The following is a 26,361-nucleotide window of genomic DNA, read 5'->3' on the forward strand; positions in this document are numbered from 1 at the left end:
TTTTCTCCTGCTCTTCTCCGGCATAAATTTTAGTGACATTTTCATCTCTCTACTTATGGTAATACCTACCACTTACTAGTATTGTCGTATTGGACAGGTTAATTAAGTTCTCTGAGCCTCAGTTTCCTTGTGTAAAGTAGGGAATAATGATACTTTTCTCATGAGATTACTTATGTAAGGAACAGGATGGATATTTCTCAGCTATTCATTTTCCCCTTTTCTCCTATCCCCAAACACCATGACTTTCTATGCTTTGATATCTCTATATAGGCTGGGACTTTTTTCCTGATTCCTTTCCATTTGTATTCAGTCCTTTGCCAAGTCCACCTAATGAAATCATCATTCAAAATCCTCTCTAGTTATCATTTCCTCTTTAGCATCACCATAATTGATGCCTTTTGGTTGCTCTCTGCTCTCAATTCTCTGGTTTAAATTATGTTCTGCTATGCTTATCTGGTTCTCTCTTATAGATTGGAGCGCCTAGGAATCAAGTGATGCCAACCTAGCAGTGCCTGGGAAATAGTAGATTTCCAATTAATTTCTTCTGAATAAATGAATAAGAGAGAGAGAAACAAAAAGAACATCTGCTGTTTTATTAAGTTATTGTTGTTGTTGACTTGAGACCATGTGAGCTTATCAAGAGATACCTCTTCATCTGAACAACAGGGACATCTTGTCTACTCGTCACTAGTCCTTTAAATCAGGTCCACAACCCACTGCTGCCCACCTCCAGTTAACCTAGGACAGTGGTCGGCAAACTCCTTATTCCACAGAGCCAAATATCAACAGTATAACGATTGAAATTTCTTTTGAGAGCCAAATTTTTTAAACTTAAACTATATAGGTAGGTACATTGTTATTAACTTAATTAGGGTACTCCTAAGGCTTACGAAGAGCCACCCTCAAGGGGCCAAAGAGCCGCATGTGGTTCGTGAGCCGCAGTTTGCCAACCACGGGCCTAGGACATGAAGGTAATGGGAGAAAACACTCTTTAATGTGAGTTTGGGAGCATGGGGGCCTTTTTTAAAAAAAGTTTCTAGAGTGGAGAACCAAGATGGCGGCATAGGTTAACGCTGGAGATTGCTGCCTTGAACAACCAAATCAAAACACACCTAAAAGACGGAACGGACATCATCCAGAACCACAGGAAGGCTGGCTGAGTGGAAATTCTACAACTAGGAGGAAAGAGAATATCATACCCAGACTCAGAGGAGGCGCAGTGCTGAAGTGAAATACTCAGGTACAGAGTGCACGCAGAGCGGGCTGGCGGCGGAGGGCGCGGTTGGTGCTTTCAATCGGGAGGGAGTCACAGATTCTGAGCTCCAGATCCGGGCGAGTCTCTAGGGACCCAGACTCAAACGGGAGAAGCGGGACTGTCTGGCTTCAGTCGGGACTCGAAGGCAGCTTTCTCTCCGAGGTTTGCAGCGGTTGCTGGGACTCTGTGAGGCAGAGCCTTTGGGGACGGAACTGAGAGCAGCCATAACTGCTCTCTCCGGCCCACCCTGTTGATCCCGAGCCCAAGCGACCCACCCGCCCCGCCCAAGCCCTGCGCAGAGCCATTTGCCAGATAGCCTCAGGCAAAGGCTAGATTAGCACCTCCCTAGAGGATAGAAGTTTTCCCACTGCAGACACAGCTGATTCTCACAGCCAGCTGGCCTGGAGCTCAAATCCCCCTAGTATTAACTACAACAATCAAGGCTTAACTACAGGAGGGCTGCACACAGAGACCACTAGGGGGTGCACCAACAAAGCATAAAAATGCGAAGACAAAGAAACAGGACAAAACTGTCAATGGAGGATATTGAGTTCAGAACCACACTTTTAAGGTCTCTTAAGAACTGTCTAGAAGCTGCTGATAAACTTAATGAGATCCTCAACAAATCTAATGAGACCCTTGATGTTATGATAAAGAACCAACTAGAAATTAAACATACACGGACTGAAATAACGAATACTATACAGACTCCCAACAGCAGACCAGAGGACCGCAAGAATCAAGGCAAAGATTTGAAATGCGAAGAAGCAAAAAAACACCCAACCGGAAAAGCAAAATGAAAAAAGAATCCGAAAATACGAAGATAGTGTAAGGAGCCTCTGGGACAGCTTCAAGCTTACCAACATCAGAATTATAGGGGTGCCAGAAGATGAGAGATTGCAAGATATTGAAAACCTATTTGAAGAAATAATGACAGAAAACTTCCCCTACATGGTGAAAGAAATAGACTTACAAGTCCAGGAAGCACGGAGAACCCCAAACAAAAGGAATCCAAAGAGGACCACACCAAGACGCATCATAATTAAAATGCCAAGAGCAAAAGACAAAGAGAGACTCTTAAGAGCAGCAAGAGAAAGAAACTCAGTTACCTACAAGGGAGTACCCATACGACTGTCAGCTGATTTCTCAACAGAAACTTTGCAGGCCAGAAGGGAATAGCAAGAAATATTCAAAGTGATGAATACCAAGAACCTACAACCAAGATTACTTTATCCAGCAAAGCTATCATTCAGAACTGAAGGTCAGATAAAGAGCTTCACAGATAAGGAAAAGCTAAAGGAGTTCATCACCACCAAACCAGGATTATATGAAATGCTGAAAGGTATCCTTTAAGAAGAGGAAGAAGAAGAAAAAGGTAAAGATACAAATTATGAACAACAAACATGCATCTATCAACAAGTGAATCTAAGAATCAAGTGAACAAATAATCTGGTGATCATAATAGAATCAGGGACATAGAAAGGGAATGGACTGACTATTCTTGGGGGGGAAAGGGGTGTGGGAGATGCGGGAAGAGACTGGACAAAAATCGTGCACCTATGGATGAGGACAGTGGGTGGGGAGTGAGGGCGGATGGTGGGGCGGGAACTGGGAGGAGGGGAGTTATGGGGGAAAAAAAGAGGAACAAATGTAATAATCTGAACAATAAAGATTTAATTAAGAAAAAAAAAATTTTCTAAAATGTCTAGCATAGAGTCCTCTTGCTGTCCTTCAAGTCATTCTTTAGTCTGAAATTTTTTATCTTGAACAACAGCAACATACAAATGCAACTGATTACATTTTCAATTTTAAAGAAGTTTACCCTAATTTCTTTGGTGGCAGATGTAATTTTGTTTAGGGCCCCTGCTGTTTTGCCCAGCTGTGTTATTACAATGTTCTCTCAATAGTCTTGGACAAAATTCAAAATGAAAAGCAGGGGTGACAGTAATGGTGAGTTAAATCCTACCCAGATAGAGCCAGACACAAAGCAACTTCCTGGAATATCATGTTTACTATTCACATAAGCATCTTAAGGCACAAAGCACTACTGCCGTTATCTCCCTGGGAATCACTGTTATTATACATTAATACTTCCAAGTTTAGTATAAAGGAGGATGCTGCAAACATTTCTGCCTCACCAGTTTTTATTAAATGGATTGTTCTTAATGAATAGAAATGATTTAAAATTAAATATCAGCCTATAATCTGCTTTTCCTTTTTTGGTAATGGGCTTATGTTTCCACAGAACTTAAAATCCCAAAGGGACCACAGCTGCACTGGGAATTGGGCAACAACTATGAATATTTATAAAGCTCCAGACTTTCCAGAGAGTTGCTAGGATTTGTTATCAGTCCAGGTCTTATTTCTATACATTAGAACATTTTAAAGCCATTTTTTCCTTCAGGTATTGATTAACGTACCTTTTACTCCTATATTCAACAAATAAATACTATCAAGAGTCTTGGGAATATAGATTAAAAACCATGCCCACCTCCTGAGAAGCTTCCAGTCAGGAATGAAAGGGTAAGGGTGGTGTATGCCTCTGTGTGGTCAGTGTAAAACGTAGGGTACTAGGAATGCTGGAAATGAAGTTTACAATATAAAATCTGTGCTACTTTTGTAGAAGTAACCATTAATTCCAGCTTAAGTCAGGCTTTGTGAAGGAGGTAAATTTGAGGTGGGCCTTCAGGAAGAAGTAAGTAGAAAACCAGCACTGAAAATCCCCCACAAAAAAAACCCTGAGGTTATTGACTGGGGAACCTTTCATGGTTTGTGAGCTGCACTTCACAGAACTCTGTTTCACGGAACTGAGGTTAGATGCAGGATATGAGGCTGTGAGGTCCCTGCTTTACTTCAGCCACAGCTGCTGCCTCACTTTTGCAGCTTTATAAATGTTGAGTTTCTGTGGAATGTTTTCTTTAAAAAAGGATTACACTGCTTTTTAAAAGTTTAAGACTGCTTTTCTAGATTTTTAGTGTCTTCTTATTACATGTTACAGTGATGTGAAGTCGGTATCTTTCTTAACCTTTGTCTAATTTTACTCATAAGTGGTCCACAATTTTTAGTAAAATTATTCAACCTTTTTCATTTTCTGAAAGGTTTAATATCATTTTCTTCTTTCAAATTCTAAAATCAGACAGTTTAATTAGAAATTTATTTCTTTAATGATGATGATATTTCCCTGTTTGAGCTTTTATGTATTTAAGCCTATAGGAAATTAGATGTTTCTAGAGTCAAAGTTTTTAGGACCACCAAGCATCCAAATTTTTTTACCATCACATTTTTTAATGGAAGATTTTTCCATATTCATTCTTGCTTCTTTAAACATTATACACTACCCATAATATAACCTTTTTTCAGTTAATCAAGGTTATCAACTACTGAGACAAGTTAGGCCCCTCCCTTAAATCTCTTAGTTTCAAATTGTGTCTGCTTCTTATTCTTCATTTTTGGTACTCGAAGGCCTTTTTCTTCCCTAAAAGTTTCCAAAAATGACTCTATTTTTATTAACATTAGTAATGAGGCTATTAATAATAAGTGATATTAGAAAGGATAAATGAATAAATACTACTAACTGAATATTCTTGTGATTTTTAGTACATTTTCATTAAAATCCGTATTTCAGGTTATTTCATAATATGTCATTAATTATTATTTTACTTTACAAATTCTAACATTAATTCCTAATATTGATTACGTTTTTATTCTAAAATATTCATAATATTTTTTTATTTTCTTTACCTTATTAGTATATGAAATAGTGTTAACTATGACTTAAATGAACTATTTTCTCTACTATTGATGTCACTAATACTTCAGTAAAATAAAATGAAGCCCAAGTTTAATCTTAACATTGCATTTTCCTCATAAAAATTACCCTTTTATTATTTATACTAGAGGCCCGGTGCACAAAAATTTGTGCACTTGGGGGGGAGTGGGGGTCCCTCAGCCCGGCCTGTGCCCTCTCGCAGTCTGGGACCCCTTGGGAGATAACGGCCTGCTGGCTTAGGCCCGCTCCCCAGTGGCAGAGGGCAGGCCCAATCCCTAGGTGCAGCCCCTGGTTGGGCTCAGAGCAGGGCCGATTGGGGGGTTGGGGCACCACCCCCTGTCACACTCAAGGCAGGGTTGATGGAGAGGTTGCGGTGCCACCCCCTGTCACGCACAGAGCAGAGCCAATCAGGGGGTCGGGGCGCTGCCCCGTCACTCACAGAGCAGGGCCCATCAGGGGGGTTGGGGCTCCTTACCCTGTCACGCACATAGCAGGGCCCATCAGGGGGTTGGGGAGCTCCCCCCTGTCACGCACAGAGCAGGGCCGATCAGGGGGTTGAGGAGCTCCCCCCTGTCACTCACAGAGTAGGGCTGATAGGGGAGTTGGGGCACCACCCCCTGTCACACACAGAGCAGGGCCCGTGGGGGGGTTGGGGCGCCGCACCCTGTCACACACAGAGCAGGGAGATCAGGGGGTTTGGGCGCTGCCTCCTGTCACGCTGATCCCGGTGCTGGGAGGCCTCGCGGCTCCGCTGATCCCGATGCTGGGAGGCATATTACCCTTTTACTATATAGGATAGAGGCCTGGTGCATGGGTGTTGGCCGGCTGGTTTGCCCTGAAGGGTGTCCTGGATCAGGGTGGGGGTCCCCACTGGGGTGCCTGGCCAGTCTGGGTGAGGGGCTGAGGGCTGTTTTCAGGCTGGTGGGTGACTGAAGCTCCCAACTGCTCCTCTTTTTCTTTTTTTTTATTCTGGGCCAGCTTTAGCTCTGAGGCTTGGCTCCAGCGCTTAGGCCTCTGCTGCTGAAAGCAGGTTTCTGGCCTTTGTTTACCTTCTGTATTTGAAACAATGTTGTGATCCTGCTGGCTGAAGCCCGGGCTGACTAAAGCAGGTTTCTGGGGTTTTGTTTAGCTTCTATATTTGTTACATAGTTGCTTAGAGTTGCAGCTCAGAGGCCTGCAGCGGCAGGCGGGGAACGTTGGAGTCCTCCATCACGGAAGCAAGCAAGCCTCATGTTCGCTTTAAGCTGCCTGGCTGCTGGCCGCCATCTTGGCTGGCAGTTAATTTGCATATCACCCTGATTAGCCAATGGGAAGGGTAGCGGTTGTACGCTAATTACCATGTTTCTCTTTTATTAGATAGGATATGGTTATAGTCATTAATACTTTGGAAGTAACCATTTATTTTGATTCTAAACCAAATTTGAATTTATTTCTTAGAAAGATTTTCTTAGATGCCATTTTCATTAAATTTTCTGAAATTGAGATTTATTACATTTTTTCTCTAGTCTACTGGTTCCACAAAACCAGTCATTTTGATATGGGTAATATTTAACAAATGAGGAATGTTACTAACTTATGATGCCATTATCATAATTTTGACATACCTTATTTCTTTTTGTAGATTAAAATTGATGGGCTAAACACTTTTTTGAGACTTTTCTGCACATGGATTCTTTTGAGAATATTTTGAACCAGTATTAGTGCTAGCAGAAGACAAATGAAGGGAAATAGCAGAAGAATTATCCAATAACATAGTTAGTTATATTGACAAGGGGCATCCCTAGCCAATAAAAATGTCAGAAACCAAATATTTAATCTTGCTATAGTAATTCCCTGTGGTTTATGTAACATTGTGTTGTAGGAGAAAGTATCTGTAACTTTGTCTATATAACTTCTATTCTAGAGAAGTAAACTATATAATTTGGACCCAAGAAAATCTACCTTGTGGTTGTTTCCAGACCAAAAAAAAAACAAAAAACCCAAAAATCATCTCTGTAAATATTCTCTTAAACATAAAGCTTAATTTTTAAGTAATAAATACTTTTTAAAAATATCCATGGTTTTATCCTTCTTATTCTTTGGTAGTCCTTTTTTCCCCCTTATACCTGTTAAAAAAAAAAAAATGCAACCAAGTAAATGTGAAGATCTAATTAGCTTTATTAAGTGATTCATGAATCTGGCAGTATCCCATCTAGCAATTAGAAGGACTCTCAAAGGTTGTACAAAATGGAAGGTTTTTTATATATGTATTCATTTTTATTTTATTAATTTCAGAGAGGAAGGGAGAGGAAGAGAGATAGAAACATCAATGATGAGAAAGAATCATTGATCGGCTGTCTCCTGCATGCCCCACACTGAGGATTGAGCTCGCAACGCAGGCATGTGCCCTGACTGGGAATTGAATCATGACCTCCTGGTTCATAGGTCAATGCTCAACCACTGAGCCACAGTGGAGGGGCCAAAATGGAAGGTTTTTATAGGAAGGATAGGGCAAGGGAGGTATTAACAAAAGAAAGGATTATTTGGGGGCCTGGACATCTTTTCTTTGGGGGAAAAGAATTGAAAGGGTTTTTATCATGTAGACTGACTCTTCTTTCTATGGAGGATGGAGAGAGCCCACAGTGACAGACTACCTTATTGATGCTTGGCCAGAAGATTCCAGACTGGTTGATTATGTTTCTGGCCTTGCCAGTGTTGCACAATAGTTGAGTGTCAACCTATGAAGCAGGAGGTCACATGTTCGATTCCTAGTCAGGAATTCCTGGAGCCTGAGTTGTGGGCTCCATCCCCAGTGCGGGGCATGCAGGAGGCAGCTGATCAATGATTCTTTCTCATCATTGATGTTTCTATCTCTCTTCCTCTTCCTTTCTCTCTGAAATCAATAAAAATATGTTTTAAAAAAAGAAAAAAAAGATTATGTTTCTGGGAGAGGTCAAAACTGCAATTAAATCAGGTATTATCTCTAAGTTTGGTATCATTGGCTTTTACTATGAGGGACGCCATTTTGAACCATTTTCTTTATAAGACCTAAGCAAATTTAAACAGCAATGTTAATTTTTTGTTAACATTCCATATCTTTTTCATAGAATGATATGTTGACTTCTCAGACTTATGTGATCATGTTCTTGCTTCAGTTTCAGTAATAATACTCCAGCCTATTAACTTCGGTGGCCATCCTGTACTTTTTAACCTTTGAAACTATCTACCCAAGTTATTAGGGCTCCATTTTTAGTCAGTAGTGGCATTTTGGCAACTGGTAGAAGTTGTGATTAGCATTTTGTTTCTTCATGCTGTTTTCTTTTCATTTTATGTAATCGTTTAAGTAAGTTAATTCTTATTTGTAAAAAAAATTTTTATGAGACTTCGTTTTTACTTTCTTTGTAATATATATGAGATCTATCTTAAAAGGGTCTCAGTTCTGAATATGAGTAGTGAATCTTTGACATTGCATAATAAACATTTAAAAAAAATTACTGGGTTGAGATTTCAAGTTGCTATGTATCAACACATGAATTGACTGATTAATACAAGTACTTGTTCAACTGAAAGCATTCTAATAGTCTTGCAAAAACTTTGCCTCTGAAGCTATTGATTGATTTGCTTTGGTTAATTTGCATTTGATCCCTTATTTTAAAAGAAGTAATTTTCCCCTTGTCACAAATAAGTGGTGGCATTATTTATTTACTTCACTTCCAGGACAATTTTTTCTGTTGTATAATTGAAGAAAATATTATGTACATATGCTGGTATGGGTTTTAACATAAGAGTCTTTATTCTCAATTCTGATGTCTTCAAATTAATTATAGTGTTGCCACATTAAAAAAAAAGAATATAAAGCACCACACTCCTTGTTTTCATGTACTTTTGAAAGATTGCTTTGTTTACAGTTGTGATCAGCATAGGTACAATATTATACTACATGAAATATTTTGTAGTTTTCATATATTTTTCTTTCCTTTAAGGATGCATTATATATGATTTCCCTGTGTTCATTATTAGAAATTTTAGTGATGGCAGTTATTTATTCTTCCAAATGTTAAACAATTAAGTTTTGCTCATAGCTACTTAAATATAGTACCTTAATTGACTAACCCAGCAGGTAATCAAAGCAATGTACCAATTAGATTCCCTTTTTATTAAACTTTTAAAGTCAATCTTTTTCACCCTGGCCGGTGTAGCTTAGTTGGTTTGGCATCCTCCAGTGCACTGAAGTGTTGCCAGTTCTATTCCCAGTCAGGGCACATGCCGAGGTTTCAGACTTGATCCCTGGTCTGGGGTATGTAGGAGGCAGCCAATAGATTTTTCTCTCTGACACACACTCCCTTCCTCTCTCTCTAAAAGTCAATCAGAAATCTTTTTCTTTTTTTTAATTAGCCTTTTTCAGAATTGCTACAGCTATTTGGGGTCTTTTTTTATTCCAGATAAATTTTTGAAGAGTTCATTCTAGGTCTGTGAAATATGCCATTGGAATTTTAATGGGGAATGCATTGAATCTATAGATGGACATTTTAATGATGTTGAGTCTACCAATCCATGAACACGGTATGTTCTTCTATCTGTTTATGTCTTCCTCTATCTCTTTTTTCAACGTCCTGTAGTTTTCTGAGTACAGGTCTTTTACTTCCTTAGTTAAGTTTATTCCTAGGTATCTTATTTTTTTTATTGCAATGGTAAATGGGATTTTTTTTTAATCTCTCTTTCTGTAAGTTCACTATGGGTGTATAAAAATGCCATAGATTTCTTGGCGTTAATTTTGTATCCTGCTACATTACCGAATTCATTTATTAAGCCTTAATAATTTTTTGATGGAGTCTTTAGGGTTTTCTATGTACAGTATCATGTCATCTGCGAATAATGACAATTTTACTTCTTCTTTTCCAATTTGGATGCCATTTATTTCTTCTTCTTGTCTGATCACTGTGGCTAGCACTTCCAGTACTATGTCGAACAGGAGTGGTGAAAGTGGGCATCACTGTCTTGTTCCTGTTTTTAGGGGAAATGGTTTTAGTTTTTGTCCATTGAGTATGATGTTGGCTGTAGGATTGCCATCTAAGGCTTTTATTATGTTGAGGTATGATCCCTCTATTCCCACTTTGCTGAGCATTTTTATCAGAAAAGGATGTTGGACTTTGTCAAATGCCTTTTCTGCATCAATTGATATGATTTTTGTCTCTCAGTTTGTTTATATGATGTATCACATTTATTGATTTGCAGATATTGTACCAGCCTTGCATCCTTGGAATAAATCCCACTTGGTCATGGTGTATGGTCTTTCTAATGTAATGCTGGATCTGGTTTGCTAGAATTTTGTTGAGGATTTTAGCATCTATGTTCATCAGGGATATTGGCCTGTAATTCTCTTTCTTTGTGGTGTCTTTATCTGGTTTTGGGATTAGGGTAATGCTGGCTTCATAGTAAGAGCTTGGAAGTGTGCCTTCCTCTTGAATTTTTTGATATAGTCTGAGGATTGGTTTTAGTTCTTCTTTGAATGTTTGGTAAAACTCCCCTGTAAAGACATCTGGTCCAGGGCTTTTTTTGGCTTGAAGCTTTTTGATGACTGCTTTAATTTCATCAGTAGATATAGGCCTATTCAGGTTTTTTTATTCTTCCTGATTGAGTTTTGGAAGCTTGTATTTTTCTAGGAATGTGTCCATTTCGTCGAGGATGTCCAGTTTGTTGGAATAGAGTTGTTCGTAGTACTTTTTTACAATCCTTTATATTTCTGTGGGGTCTGTTGTTATTTCGCCTTTTTCATTTCTGATTTTGTTTATTTGGGTCCTCTCTCTTTGCTTCTTGGTGAGTCTGGCTAGAGGTTCATCAATCTTGTGTATCTTTTCAAGCAACCAGCTAGAACAGGGGTGGGCAAACCCTGGCACGCGTGCCAAACATGGCACGCCAGTAACTTTTGCTGGCACGCGAAACCCTCTCTTATAATCTTCCATTTACAGTTTTTTTCTTAATATCGACTTTTTTATTTTTCAGATAAATTCAGTGAAGGTGCATTTTAGATAAATAAATAATTTTACATAACAAGTTATCTTAAAGACCATAGACATGGATTGACGAGAGAGGGAAAGAGCAATTTCTATGCCTCTGCCTTAACTCTCCCTGCCTTCCTAGATCCGACCAGTGTTTTGGTTTCATCCACAAATGCTTGTGAATCTTTGTTCTCAGTGATGAATTTTGTTAAGTCTCATAATAGGAGTAGCCTGACGAATGAAAGTAGTAGCTCGTGCATATCTCTGAAGGTCACGAAATATAAACCTGATGTAAAATCTCTGTCATCAGTGATGCAGCAGCAAAAGTCCCACTGATAATATCAAACAGAGTCATAAAGTTTTCTGTCGGACTATCAGTGTACATGTATACATTAAAAAATAAATGTATTTTTCATCATCATATACTGTGTTTTTGTCGCTCGAATGAATTTTATTATTTCTTCAAGGTTCTTCACATATGTACACCTTAAGAGATATTAAGTAGGCATAGCATGTTCTCAAAAAATTAGGGTTGACACGCAGAAGAATTTTGAGTCAGAAATTTTGCTGGTTTTGGCACACACTCACAAAAAGGTTGTCCACCCCTGAGCTAGAACAAACTCTCCAAAAATTCATCTCGAATAAAAAAAGACCCCAAATAGCTGGAGCAATCCTGAGAAAGAAGAACAAAGTCGAAGGGATCTCAATACCAGATATCAAGCTGTATTACAAAGTCACTGTTAAAACTTCCTGGTACTGGCATAAGAACAGACATATATACCAATGGAATAGAATAGAGAACCCAGAAATCGACCCAAACCACTATGCTCAATTAATATTTGACAAAGGAGGCAAGAGCAGAGTCAAGACAGTCTCTTCAATAAATGGTGTTGGGAAAATTAGACAGGTACTGCATAAAAATGAAACTAGACCACCAAGTTAAACCATACACAAAAATAAACTCAAAATGGATAAAGGACTTAAACTAAGACGGGAAACCATAAAAAATATTAGAGGAATCCACAGGCAGCAAAATCTCAGACATATACTGAAGTAGTTTCTTCACTGATAACGCTCCTAGGGTAATGGAAACTAAAGAGAAAATAAACAAACGGGACTACATCAAAATAAAACGCTTCTGCACAGCAAAAGAAACCATCAACAAAACAAGAAAGCCCACTACGTGGGAGAACATATTTGCCAATGTTATATCTGATAAGGGTTTAATCTACAAAATTTATAGGGAACTCATACAACTTAACAAAAGGAAGATAAACAACCCAATCAAAAAATGGGCAACGGACCTAAATAGATACTTTTTGAAAGAGGATATAAGGAAGGCCAAGAGACATATGAAAACATGCTCAAACTCACCAATCATCTGAAAAATGCAAACCAAAACAACAATGAGGTACCACCTCACTCCTGTCAGAATGGCTATCATCCATAAATCAAATGACAAGTGCTGGCGAGGATGCAGAGAAAAAAGAACCCGCTTGTTCTGCTGGTGGGAATGCAGACTGGTGCAGCCACTGTGGAGAACAGTATGGAGTTTCCTCAAAAAACTAAAAATGGAACTCCCATTTGACCCAGTGATTCCATTTCTAGGAATATATCCCAAGAAACTAGAAACACCAATTAGAAAGGATATATGCACCCCTATGTTCATAGTAGCCCAATTTGCAATAGCTAAGATTTGGAAATAGCCTAAGTGCCCATCAGTAGATGCGTGGATTAAAAAACTGTGGTACATCTACACAATGGAATACTACGCTGTAAAAAAAAAAAAAGAAGGAATTCTTACCATTTGCAACAGCATGGCTGGAGCTGGAGAGCATTATGCTAAGCCAAATAAGCCAGTCAGAGAAAGATAAATATCACATGATCTCACTCATTTGTGGAATATAATGAACAACATAAACTGATGAACAAAAACAGATCCAGAGACAGAGAAGCATCAATCAGATGCTCAAACCTCAGAGGGAAGGTAGAGGAGGGTGGGGGTAAGAGGGAGCGATCAACCAAAGGACTTGTATGCATGCATATAAGCCTAACCAGTGGGGTGAGGGCATGAATGGGAGGGTGGGGGAAATGGGCGAGGGGTAAGGGCACATATGTAATACCTTAATCAAAAAGAAAAAAAATTAGCCTTTTTCTATGAAATTGTTAATTCATCTAAATAGATTAAGTTCAAGTCAAACTAATGGTATTTTCCCTTTAGCTTCATACAGGTAATGCATATTTATTGAAAAATTTCTTTTTTTTTTACAAAAAATTATGATCTTTATTTATTGATATAGAATTGAAAAATTTCTTACAATGGTGAAATCAAGACTCCAAATTACAAAACATGATGGCAGCTGAGACTTATAAAAGTTATTCTGTATGTTATATAACAAAGTAGAAAGCACTGTGTTTATCCAGCCTGGGAGTTGTAACTGAAGATCAATCAAGGAACAAGATCCCCCAGGAATTAATAAAAAATTCAACAGTAAAATCCTAAAAGTGTTCATTCTGCTTTCATCTTTCTTTTTCTCTTGAGGAGAAAATGGCCAAAAATTAGGCAAAGCATTTAGATTTTTGTGCCTAAGGTTTAAGATTCAGAATAGTTATTTGCAAGTATAGCCTGAGAACCATCCACATAAGAAGCACTTTAGACATTTTTATTTTAAAATTCCAATTTCATTGAATCAGAATTTGGGGTGTGGTGTCCTGAAGTCTGAATTTTTAACTCGTATTTTAATAGTTCAGAACCTAGAACATAAGCAAAAGATTGGGCCACTATTTTGTCCCTTTCCTTCTTTTTCTTTTTCCCTTCAGCACCTGTAATTGTGTTCTCTATGTTGCGTTTGGCTCTTACTTTCAAGAAATCCCCTAGGCACCAATCCCATAATATGTATGAAAAAGTGAATGGAGTCTTAATATAGTTTGTTCACCTGATTTTTATTTCATAAAACAGATTTAAAAAGATACAAACATATAAGGAAAATCTACTTCTGACCTGAGCATTACTAATCCACATTATTCTGTCATTATCTCTTATTTATTCACATTCCATCTTAGGAGTGGTACTGTTTGAATGAATAATACATATTCATCTGAACATTTCACATTATAGTTAAGTATCTCATTTTTACTATGCCTTGTGACTCCTTAAAATTAAATATGAATGTAGAGGAGGAAAAGTAATTTTCCCTTTACCCTTCTGAGTTCTTGGCTGAAACTCCCTGTAATAAAAGACAGATGAACAAGAGAAAGAAACATGTATATTTTCATGAAATATAACATGTATATTTCATGTACATGGAGTGATACCCAGGAACGATGAGTAAAATCCCTGAGTTGGCCCAAGCCACCACCTTAAATACCATCTTCAGCTACTAGTAAACAGAAGAGAAAGATCCATGAGGGGGCAGTTACCAGGATTTACCAGGTAAACAAGAGTAAGGTTTGTTGTGCTGATTTAAGTCAGGGCCTTCTCCATTGCTAAGAGGTCTTTGTGATTTTGAGTCATCCCTCCCTTCCAGGTACAAAGAAAGAGACACTCTTATAAATAGAGATTTTCTTCATAAATGTAAGTTTTCCTTAGAAAAGGGTAACGTCTACTCTATTTTCTGAGTTTTTCCTGTATCTGCTGTTTCTCAAAGATAATCAGCTCAAAGTAATCCTTATCCTAAGGAGACATGTTTTGGGGTGGCATATTAAGCTACCCTTTAGTAAACATCACTAAAGATTTTCAGTTTGGTAAGAACAGATTGCTGTCCACATTAGAGATATAACTTAAAACTCTTCTAAAACATTATAGTCTGCTTATTGTGCTGTTTTCAGTGTTTTGAAACTCAAAATAATGGGGTTGTTCTTTCTTTTATTGAGTGAAATTGTTTTTCCCCAGGAAACACATAAATTATGCCTTGTACATCTTCCCACTTATTCCCTTGAAATGAGTAATAAAATACAAAGTCTCCACGTTGTTATAGATAGAAAATCCAAGCATATTAAAGAAAAGTGACTTACACTGAGTCTTGACCTAATAATCATCAGCAGAAATAGGAGACAGAATTGTGCAACCCAAGGTTTCTTCATATTTTGCTTCTTATCTTCCTGTGTAGGTTTGACCAACTTTTTTAAAGCCCTTCCCCCCCCCCCATTCTGCATGTACATATGTGTGTTGAGTTTGTCTCTCTCCCTGTCTTCATTCCTGTCTCCCAGCTTTTCCTCCCTCTCCCTCCTCCAAACCCTCCACCACATATCAGAATAGATCAGTAGACTGTGACTTTATAAAAAAAGGCACAGCTGATGTCCCGATTTTGTCGGAAGTGACCTATGTTTCAATGTCTCTTGGATATTTTTTAAAGAAGTTTCTCTCTCTGTCCTTTTCTGCTCCCCCTACAAATAATATTTATTCAGTGAGAATAAATGGAAGACATAATATAAGTTCAAAGTCTGTATTTTCCTTTCCTCTCTATCCCTTCAGTCCAACCTTCCAGGGATAACACTATTAACAGTTCCTTCCCTTCTCCCTCCTTCCCTGATCCCTTCCTCCCCTTCTCTCTTCTTTTCTCTCACTTTCTCCCTCTTCTGTTCTCCCTCTAAACTCTAAATATTCATGATACTATGCATAATCACCATATTATTTTTCTTTTCAATATACTATTGTGCAGCTAGTGATTAATAAATCTTCCCATAGCAGCCTATAGATATATGCTCATTTTTTAAAAGATGATTACATAATGGTATGGATGTTGTTGACCTTAAACAAGAACTCAGCCAGATATTTCTCCAGCAAGTGGGTTTATTGGGGAACTACAAAGAATTGCATCTGGAAAAGGACCCATGGCAGTCCATGAGCATGGCTGCTAAAACAAAGGTTAGGAAACTCTTATCCAAGGGAAGTGGAAGCTGGGAGGGCTACCACCAACAAAAAGTTCTTCCTGTTCTGTTTCAAGATCAATGTAGGGCCTCCTTACTTCATTGTAAATAAGGTTTCTATTTACTCATTTTTTAAAAGAATGTACCATAATTTCTCTTTATCAGTTTAGTGTACTGTGCAATTATGTCCTGGAAAAAATTCAAAGTCTTGGACTTGCTGGATAGTCAGACCAATATTTATTCCTAGGACAGTGTATAAGTGCCTATTTCCCCAAACGTTCTCTAACACTATATTATCAAATCTTTCATTTTTATTCTTATTCTATAAGTGAAAAGAAATCATTTCTCATAGTTTTGATTTGTTCATCTATAATTATGAGTAAGATTGATCATCTTTTTATGTTTGTTGAACATATTTGAGTTGGTTATTCATTTCTTTTCTACATTTTTCTATTGGATTGTCTTTTTTTTCTTTTTGGTAGGAACATTTTATAAATTGAAGAAATTAGCCTTTGTCATTTGTGTTATAAATTTTTTTGTTTCCATTTGTTTTATTATCTTTGTGGTATATAAATTTAAATTTTTCATTTACTTCTATTTGTATTTTTTTATGTTTTCTGGATTTGATGTAATGAATATAAATGTCTACTCTGAGTTTTTCTTTTTATGCACTTTTTTCTATCACTTTTATGTATTCCTTTTTAATATATAAAATTTTGTTCTATCTGTAAATGAGGTTTTATAGTGAGGCAAAGACCCAGCTTTATTACTTTTGAAATGGTTACTGTAGGGGCGGAAAAAATTTTCCTTGACCTTTTTAGAGTCCCTGTCTGGGTCTGAAAATTAAATGACAAAGATATCTTACCAGGAGAAAGGCACACAAATGTTATTGTTTCACAAGAGAATGAAGACTCAAAGAAGTGACCAGATCAGGAAGTTTTTATGCCTTTAAACAAAGAATTGACAAGACAAAGGGGTTTGGATTAGGGGTAGTAAGTAACTAGGAACGTAAGCCTAGTTACAACAAGGTTTATTTACAAATTTCTCTGGTGCTGATAAGTCTGCCTCTGGTAAAAGGAGAATTTATTTCTTGCTTTTAGGCAAAAAAGGGTGAGCTTTTTCTGCATTTATGGTTTCTTAAGTGCCTTCAACTCAAAATAATTTTTATGTCCAATAGGAATATTTGGGAATAACATATTCTGTTTTCCATCATGAGCCAATTTTTCTAATAGCATTAATTGAATAAACCATTTCCCCCCACATTGACTTAAAATGCCACCTTTATCGCATACTCAATTCCCATATGTATCTGGCTTGTTCTGTATTCTCTTCTGTTTTATTGCTCTGTTTTCATTATTCCTTTGAAGTATCAAACTTTTTTTTCATCATAACCTGGAACTAGCCTATTACCTAAATTCTATAGGTGGTATTAGGTGTTACTACCAATAGTAGTAATCATTTTCCTGCTGATTCTTATGGTTTTTAAGTATTTGGTCACATTATCTGCAGCTAATACAATTATTGCCTATTTGTCCTAATATTTCTATCTCACGTTCCTTTCTCCTGTTTCTGAAGCTAATTTAACATAGCTCACTTAGTTAAATTTATTCCTGAAACATTGTGGTATTCTCCTCCATTAATGGGATAGATATATATATATTCCCTCATATGGGGACATTATCCATCCCTTCAGTAATAAAGGGCTTTTATCAAAATGAAAATTGAATATTTTAGTTGCCTTTTTGACATTTAAAGATTATCATATGATACTTTCCTTTTTGATCTATTAACATTATGAATTATAGTATCAGACTTTCTTATTTTGAACACTCTTTTTATTCCTGGACTTGAACTTCTCATGGTCAAGTTATTCTTTTAATGGTCTCCTGAATTCTATATTCTAATAGTCTACTTAAAATGTTTGCATCAATACTCACATGTGAAATTGATCTTTGATTATCTTTTGTACTGCCTTTCATGTTTTAGTATCAGTGTAATGTTGACTTTTAAAAATAATTTTCAAATAATTTAGATGTTTTTCTTCTTTCAGCACTGTCTGAAATAGTTTAGTGTCATTTTCTTTTGGCCACTCCTTTTGAAATAGGACAGCCTTTTTGTCCTTCCTAGTACGACTGATACTAGGTTGTGCTGTAGACCTGTAACTTTCTTTTTCCAGCTATTTATTTGAAAGTTATTTCATCCTTATAGAAGAGTTGCAAAAATATGAATAGTACAAAAAACATCCATGTACCCTTACTCAGATTTATCTATTGAAAATATCTTATCCCATTTGTAAAGATGTGTGACTTCTAATAAAACTTTCCCAGAGCCCTAGCTGGTTTGGCTCAGTGGATATAGCATTGGCCTGCAGACTGAAGGGTCCCAGGTTTGATTCCAGCCAAGGGCACGTGCCTGGGTTGTGGGCTCAGTCCCCAGTGTGAAGTGTGCGGGAGGCAGCAAATCGATGATTCTCTCTCATCATTGATGTTTTATCTCTCTCTCCCTCTCCCTTCCTCTCTGACATCAATAAAAATATATTTTAAAAAAACTTTCCCAGAGACTTGGGAAGAATAAAACTATAATATTAAAAGTATAACATTTACCTGCTAATATGAGAAATGACTGTTGTTTAAATACATTTGCTCAGATCCAGCCTCTCTATTTCAGAACCTTTTCACTGCTTTACTTTTGCTCTCCCCTACATGGACATCAGTAAGCTGTGCTTGGAGCATAGTCCTACTTAAGTTTGGCTAACAACCTCAACTCTGTACCTTGTCCTTAGAGATGCCTTGTCTCATCCTGCTGCCCGCTAAGGCCAACCTCCTTTCACACCTCACCTTATCCAGTGTTTTCCCTTCAGGGGAAAGCTTGCTTATGCCCATGAAGAAGAGCCAGACCATCAGGGAAGTGTGGAAGTATATTTCCCAGAGTGTGGGGAAATAGTCATTTAAAAAAAATTATTAAATTTATTGGTGTGACATTGGTTAATAATATTATATAGGTTTCAGGTGTACAATTCCTTAAATAATCTGATATTGTATTATGTGTTCACCACCCAAAGTTAAGTCTCCTTCCATCACCATTTATTCCCCTTTATCCTCTTCTACTTCCCCAGACCATACTGTTGTTTATGTCTGTGAGGTTTTTATTTTTATTTTTTTGCTTAATCCTGTCATCTTTTTCATTCAGCCCCCCAGTGCCCTTCCGGTCTGATAGCTGTCAGTCGGTTTCTATTTTGTTAGTTTATTTTGTTCATTAGATTCCAAATATAAGTAAAATCATATGGTACTTGTCTTTCTCTGACTGGCTTATATTACTTAGCATAATACCCTCCAGGTCCATCCATGTTGTCACAAAGGGTGAGATTTCCTTCTTTTTTTACAGCTGAGTAGTATTCCATTGTGTAAATGTATCACAGCTTTTTTACCCACTCATCTACTGATGGACACTTGGGCTGCTTCAAAATCTTGGCTATTTTAAACAACGCTACAATGAAATAGGGGTATATGTGTTTCGGAGGTTTGGGATATATTTCCAGAAGTGGAATCACTAGGTTATAAGGCAGTTCCATTTTTAAATTTTTGAGGTAATTCCATACTTTCCACAGTGGCTGCACTAATCTGCATTTCCACCAGCAGTGCATGAGGGTTCCCTTTTCTCCATCTCCTTGCCAACACTTGTTGTTTGTTGATTTATTGATGATAGCCATTGTGACAGGTATGAGGCGATATCTCATTGTGGTTTTAATTTTTTTCTCTGATGATTAGTGGCATTGAGCATCTTTTCGTATGCTATTGGCCAGCTTGTATGTTCTACTGGAGAAGGGTCTATTTAGGCCCTTTCCCCATCTTTTAATTGCATTGTTTGCTCTTTTTTTTGGTGTTGAGTTTTATAAGTTCTTTATAAATGTTGTCTTTTATTTTGTTATGATTTCCTTTGCTATTCAAGGACACTTTGTTTATGTTTTCTTTTGTTTCCCTAGTCCGAGAAGAAAGATGAAAAAATATTGCTATGAGAAATATCTGAGATTTTACTGCCTATGTTTTCTTCTAGGATTTTTATGATTTCGAGTTCAACATTTGCCTTTAATCCAATTTTAGTTTCTTCTTATGTATGGTGCATGTATCTGTCTAATTTCCCCAGCACCATTTATTGAATAGACTCTCTTTAGCCCATTGTATGTTCTTTACTCCTTTGTCAAATGTTAGTTGACCATAAAGGCATGAATTTATTTCTGGGCTGTCCTGTTCCGTTGATCTATATGTCTGTTTTTATGCCAAGACCAGGCTATTTTGATCACTATGGCTTTGTAGTGTAGTTTGATATCAGGTAGCATGATTCTTCCAACTTTGTTTTTCTTTCTCAAGATTGCTGAGGCTCTTCAGGGTCTTTTGTTGTTCCATACACATTTTTGGAACATTTGTTCAAATTCTCTGAAATACACTATTGGTATCTCGGTAAGAATAGCGTTGAAATCTATAGATTGCTTTGGATGCTATGGACATTTTAATGGTTAATTCTTCCTATTCATGAACACAGTATATGTTTCCACTTATTTGTATCTTGCTCAGTTTCTTTCTTTATTATCTTATAATTTTCTGAGTACAGGTCTTTTACCTCCTTAGTTAAATTTATTCCTAGATATCTTTTTTTTGTTCTTGTTGCAATTGTAAATTGGATTGTTCTCTTGATGTATAAAAATGCCATCAATTTCTGAATATTAATTTTGTATTCTAATTTACTGAATTCTCAGTTGCAGTAGTTTTTTGGTGAAGTCTTTAGGGTTCTCTGTATACAGTATTATGCTATCTGGCAATAATGACAGGTTTAGTTCTTCCTTTCTTAATTTAGTTGCCTTTTATTTCTTCTTGTCTGAGTGGTATCATCACACTGTTCTCTGTGTCTATATGTTATATTTATAACCATTTTTCTGAACACTGTATCTGATAAGTTGCTTGGCTCCATTTCATTTTGCTATTTTTATGGAGATTTCTCCTGTTCTTTCATTTGGAGCATGATTCTTTGTGTCCTCATTTTGACTGCCTTTTTGTGGGTTTTTTTGTTGTTGTTTTTCATGTATTAGGTAGATCTGCTATAGTCAGGAGGAGGCTAGCAGAGTTTATCAGGCCTAAACAGACCAAGATTTGGCTGTGTGAAGGGAGGGCTCTGCACTGTCAGATGTCAGGCAAAAAATATAGTTCTTCATTAAGATTTTAAAACTGCATACCTAAAATGATCTTCCAAAGGAGCCTCCTCTAGAACAAAGAGGCCACCTATTCTTAAGGCAATCCCACCTCTCTGTCCTAAGAGTTACAAGCTGCTATAGCTTTAAAAAAATTATTTCTTAAATCTTTATTGTTGAAAGTATTACATATTTCCCCTCCCCCTTGACCTCTTCTAGCTCACCCCTCCCCCTCAAGCCTTCACCACCCTAGCGTCTGTGTCCATGGGTTATGCATATGCATACAAGTTCTTTGGTTGATCTCTTCCCACCCACTCACTCACCCTCCCCACCTTCCCTCTGAGATTTCAGAGTCTGTTCCACGATTTTGTCTCTGGATCTATTTTCATCAGTTTATTTTGTTCATTAGAGTCCACATATGAATGAGCTCATGTGATACTTGGCTTTAATCAGCAGGCATCTTCTGTATACAATTGGTACATAAAAGCAATCGCAATATAAAAAATTAAAACTGAAATTATATATGTCATTTAAGATCATTATTATTTTTTTTTTTTTTTTTTTTTTTTAATTTTTTTAATTAAATCTTTATTGTTCAGATTATTACATTTGTTCCTCTTTTTCCCCCCCCCCATAACTCCCCTCCTCCCAGTTCCCGCCCCCACCCTCCGCCCTCACTCCCCACCCACTGTCCTCATCCATAGGTGCACGATTTTTGTCCAGTCTCTTCCCGCATCTCCCACACCCCTTTCCCCCCCAGGAATAGTCAGTCCATTCCCTTTCTATGTCCCTGATTCTATTTGTAATCAAGAGTTCATTCTGTTCATCAGATTATTTATTCACTTGATTCTTAGATTCACTTGTTGATAGATGCATATTTGTTGTTCATAATTTGTATCTTTACCTTTTTCTTCCTCTTCCTCTTCTTAAAGGATACCTTTCAGCATTTCATATAATCCTGGTTTGGTGGTGATGAACTCCTTTAGCTTTTCCTTATCTGTGAAGCTCTTTATCTGACCTTCAATTCTGAATGATAGCTTTGCTGGATAAAGTAATCTTGGTTGTAGGTTCTTGGTATTCATCACTTTGAATATTTCTTGCCACTCCCTTCTGGCCTGCAAAGTTTCTGTTGAGAAATCAGCTGACAGTCGTATGGGTATTCCCTTGTAGGTAACTGAGTTTCTTTCTCTTGCTGTTTTTAAGATTCTCTCTTTATAAGATCATTATTATTTAATTGCCCTTAATAATTTTATAGAATAAGTCATTAAGAGAACCTAAAATTATTCTCATAAGTAAAAGTGATTTATTATTTTGAAAACATTGATAAAATGTACTCTTGAAGTTAATGCATTCTATTTAATTCTTCTCATGTAGTTATCTAGACACTTGTAATACTGTAGAGTAAAGGCTTTGGTTCTTGATAGGTGATTTAGCCTTAATTGTGATGAAACACTGGATGGTTCCACTTTAACAAATTCTAGTGCAGTTAGAGCCAAGAGCTTTGACCCACCTATTGGGTGTAGTTATTTCTTTATACCCAAATTATTTGACATATGTTATTGCTTTTATAATTGAATGTTATGCTATTTAAAATTCTTTGCAAAATACTGAAATCTAAGTACATGTTTTAAAAGTTTGTTTCTAGGGGAAAAATAATTCCAGACAATTATTTTCCTATTTACAAATTGTATATGGAACTCAGCTATCCTATACTATGCGTAATTTCTTTCCTTTATGGGAACATGTGATTACACTCATATACTTTTCCTTTCTGATTTGGAATCATGTTTTGTTTGAGTTTGCTCCATCAAACTTTATCTTTTACTGGGTGATGCCTTCAAAAAGAGCAGTCATCAACAAATATATAAGAAAGCAACTGACTGCTTTACTTTGTGTTGATAAGTATCTTACTAATTTCCATAAAAAACTCTTAGTCATTTATCTACATGATCTTTTAAGTGAAGAGATGTTGAATAAAAGGTTGGGGGTTACCTGGAAAGATAATAGATAATTTAGAATCTCATTTGTTAGGTGAATTCCCTAACCAGAATAGGCTATTATCTTCAGGTATGCAGATTCAGAAAATCCTTCTCTTTTTTTATTGTTGTTAATCCTCACTCAAGTATGTTTTCCATTGATTTTTAGAGAGAGTGGAAGGGAGGGGAAGAGACTGAGAGAGAGAGAAACATGGATGTGAGAGAGACACATCCATTGGTTGCCTCGCTCACTGGCCCCGACCAGGCCTGGGGTTTGAGCCCGCAACCAAGGTACATGCCCTTGACCGGAATTGTGCCTGGGACCCTTCAGTCTGCGGTCCAACACTCTATCCACTGAGCCAAACTGGCTAGGGCCAGAAAAATCATTATTTTCATGATTCCATGTTGGTCAGATTTTGAGATTTCACTCAAGCTGACAAAGCTCAAGGAAAACTTCTCATATAAATCACAATGCCTGCTTGTTAACATATATTGAGGAATGGTGTTTCCTTTGCTGTGGTCTTAGAAGTGGTAGGTGGACTCTGCCGCCAAAATTTGGTTCACATGTCAGGAATGATGATGCTACACAGATGACCATAGGATATTGAAACATTTATTACTCAGATAATAAAGCTTTCTGGGGAGAATAGGATCATAAGCAGATGAAAGCGGCTTGAAAAAAAACAAGAAATGTAGACTAACTTGGAATTTTATTGGATTTAACAGGTGGCCTGAGGGTTCTCATAATGTGGGTCAGGCTTGTGTGCTTGAATTTCCTTCAGGTGACAAAGGAAGTAGCACCCATGTTTATATATATATATTATATATTATATATAATATATATATATATATGTATATATATTATGTGTATATATATATATATATATATTTTTTTTTTATTGATTTCAGAGAGGAAGGGAGAGGGAGATAGAAACATCAGTGATGAGAGAGAGTCATTGATTGGCTGCCCCTGCTCGCCCCCCACTGGGGATCGAGCCCTCAACCCAGACATAAGCCCTTGACCGGAATCGAACCCGTGACCCTTCAGTCTGCAGGCTGACGCTCTATCCACTGAGCCAACCCGGCTAGGGCAGCACCCATATTTTCTTATCACCTTCCCAAAATTTGGGGAGAGTGGTAAAGGGGACTGATGATGTTTAAAAGCTGTCAGCATTCAAACATTAAAAATGAAGTCAGACTCTTTACTATACCTTTTTCTTTGCTTCCATTGTCTTTTCTTGTATTCAACATATTATCTCCTTAAATTAACCCTTCCATTGGTTAAACTCAAAACTACTTGGCTTGGGACCAATTTTTTCTTTTTAAGATGTCTCCTTATTTTGTAATTGATACTTAATATTTTAAGTTTAATAGTTTAGTTCTTAAAAGGCAATCATAATTTTATGTTATTAGGAAAGTGTGTGATAAGATAGCTGGGAATAGTAAGAAATTATTTAGAATTTTCCAAACCTAATAAAGTAGTACATTCATAGCTTGCAGAATTGGCTTTCCCTTCTTCTTCCTCAGCTGCCTAGATGCATTACTGAATGTTCAATTCTTTCTATTCTTAAAGCCATAAGCTGCATAGTTGAAACAGGCTGCTTTTACCTGTTTCTATCACAGACAGCTGCTCTGTCTAGCTCCCAAACTATGTATTGTGCAATTGGGACATGAAGAGAAAAATATCAGAAAGGAAAAAAAAAACTTGAGTAAAAGACCCCAAATCCTGCATACTTATTATCCTCAAGTCCTTGGCCATCTCCTAAACTGCAGTGCACAGGCTGAGACCTTTATAAAACATTCATCTAGTAACTAATTTCTAAGTGGTACAGCTTAGAGATGGGGCAGTGTGCTGTCAGAGTGAAACCATCAAGTGGGAGGACACCAGACACCTGGGCCCCAGACATCATGCTAGTGTTGCAACCAGTTAAGTATTAAGATGAACAAATAATTTAACTACTCTGTGCTGACTTCCCCTGTAAAATGTACAGGATTTAGAGTTTATTTTAGCTTTGAAATAACATGATTTTGTAGTTTAAAGGTAAGGCATTTGCTTTTGTGTTCTCTAAGAGGAGAAATTATAAATGGTAACATAAATCTTTATAAAATTAAGTTATATGAAACCAGTATACTAATATTTTTGAGTAGGGGTCATTTTGTCTCTAAGTTCAATCACAAATGGTTTGAAAATAATATAATTTTTCTAATGGCTTTTAAGTGTCATCATAATCTTGAACATTTGATTAACTGTAATGTAATTGAATTTACATTTGAAAATTATTTTGATAATAATACTCTTAAATAAAATATTTTATATTTTCTTACAAAATATTTTAGCCTTCATGTTTGTTTATCTGCCTATCTATTTATTTATTTTCAATTTAGATGGGTCTAGGAAAGACAATCCAGGCAATTGCCATCGCTTACTTCTATAAGGAGGAATGGCCTCTTTTAATAGTGGTCCCTTCATCTCTGAGGTATCCTTGGACAGAAGAAATAGAAAAATGGATCCCAGAGCTAGATCCAGAAGAAATCAGTGTTATTCAGAATAAAACTGATGTTGGGTAAGAACAACTTTCTAGTATTTATGGGGGGGAAAGTGCTAAAATTGGTATATATCAAATAAGTCTGTATATCAAGTAGATTTATCCAGGGCTGAAAATGCATTTGTCATTATTGAAAAATAAAATGTGATTGCTGTGTTGGTACTGGGTGTTCAGGAGCCCTTCCTTTTCTATTAGGGGGTAGAGAACTGCAGAAGATTGACTCCCTTCTGTATCATCACTGGAGGTATATAGAAAGTGCAAAGTGACATGTTTTATTTTCAATGCATTTATTTGCCTATTTAATTTTACAGACTCCTTAGTATCATAGCACTGTACATACAAAAATGAATAAGACACATCCCCTGCCCTCACCTATCTTATTTATATATATAAAACCTAAGCGACTGTCCAACCGGTAGCTATGATGCATGATGACCACCAAGGGGGCAGACAGTCAACACAGGACTGGCGAGCTGAGGTGACTTGACAGCTGCAGTTCTTGGGTGACACTCCAGAACCAGAGAGGAGGGGGCCCGATTCTGGGGTGTGTCACCCGATAACCGCCCTCTCGCAATCCGGGACCCCTTGGGGGATGTCGGAGAGCCGGTTTTAGGCTGATCCCTGCAGGCCAGGCTGAGAGACCCCACCGGTGCACTGGGCCTCGAGTGATATAATAAGGGGGATAAATATGTAAATGAATAAGTTCATTATAGTATGATAAAGAATATTATAGGCATTTGAATTATAGAGGTAGTTCCAAAGGTCAGGGATCACTTTAGCCCAGTG

The 26,361-nt window shown here is 37.2% G+C and overlaps 1 protein-coding gene across 1 annotated transcript in view; it reads left to right on the top strand.

Moving 5' to 3' along the window:
- The window catches only part of ZRANB3 (zinc finger RANBP2-type containing 3), a 243,488-nt gene that overhangs the window by 123,582 nt on the left and 93,545 nt on the right, over positions 1 to 26,361 (top strand). Inside the window, exon 4 of the mRNA XM_036320667.1 lies at positions 25,415 to 25,593. Coding sequence (XP_036176560.1) covers positions 25,415 to 25,593 — 179 coding nt within the window. The remainder of the gene's footprint in view (positions 1 to 25,414; positions 25,594 to 26,361) is intronic.

This window comes from Myotis myotis, unplaced genomic scaffold, assembly GCF_014108235.1.
Source record: "Myotis myotis isolate mMyoMyo1 unplaced genomic scaffold, mMyoMyo1.p scaffold_m19_p_8, whole genome shotgun sequence".
Taxonomy (NCBI): Eukaryota; Metazoa; Chordata; class Mammalia; order Chiroptera; family Vespertilionidae; genus Myotis; species Myotis myotis.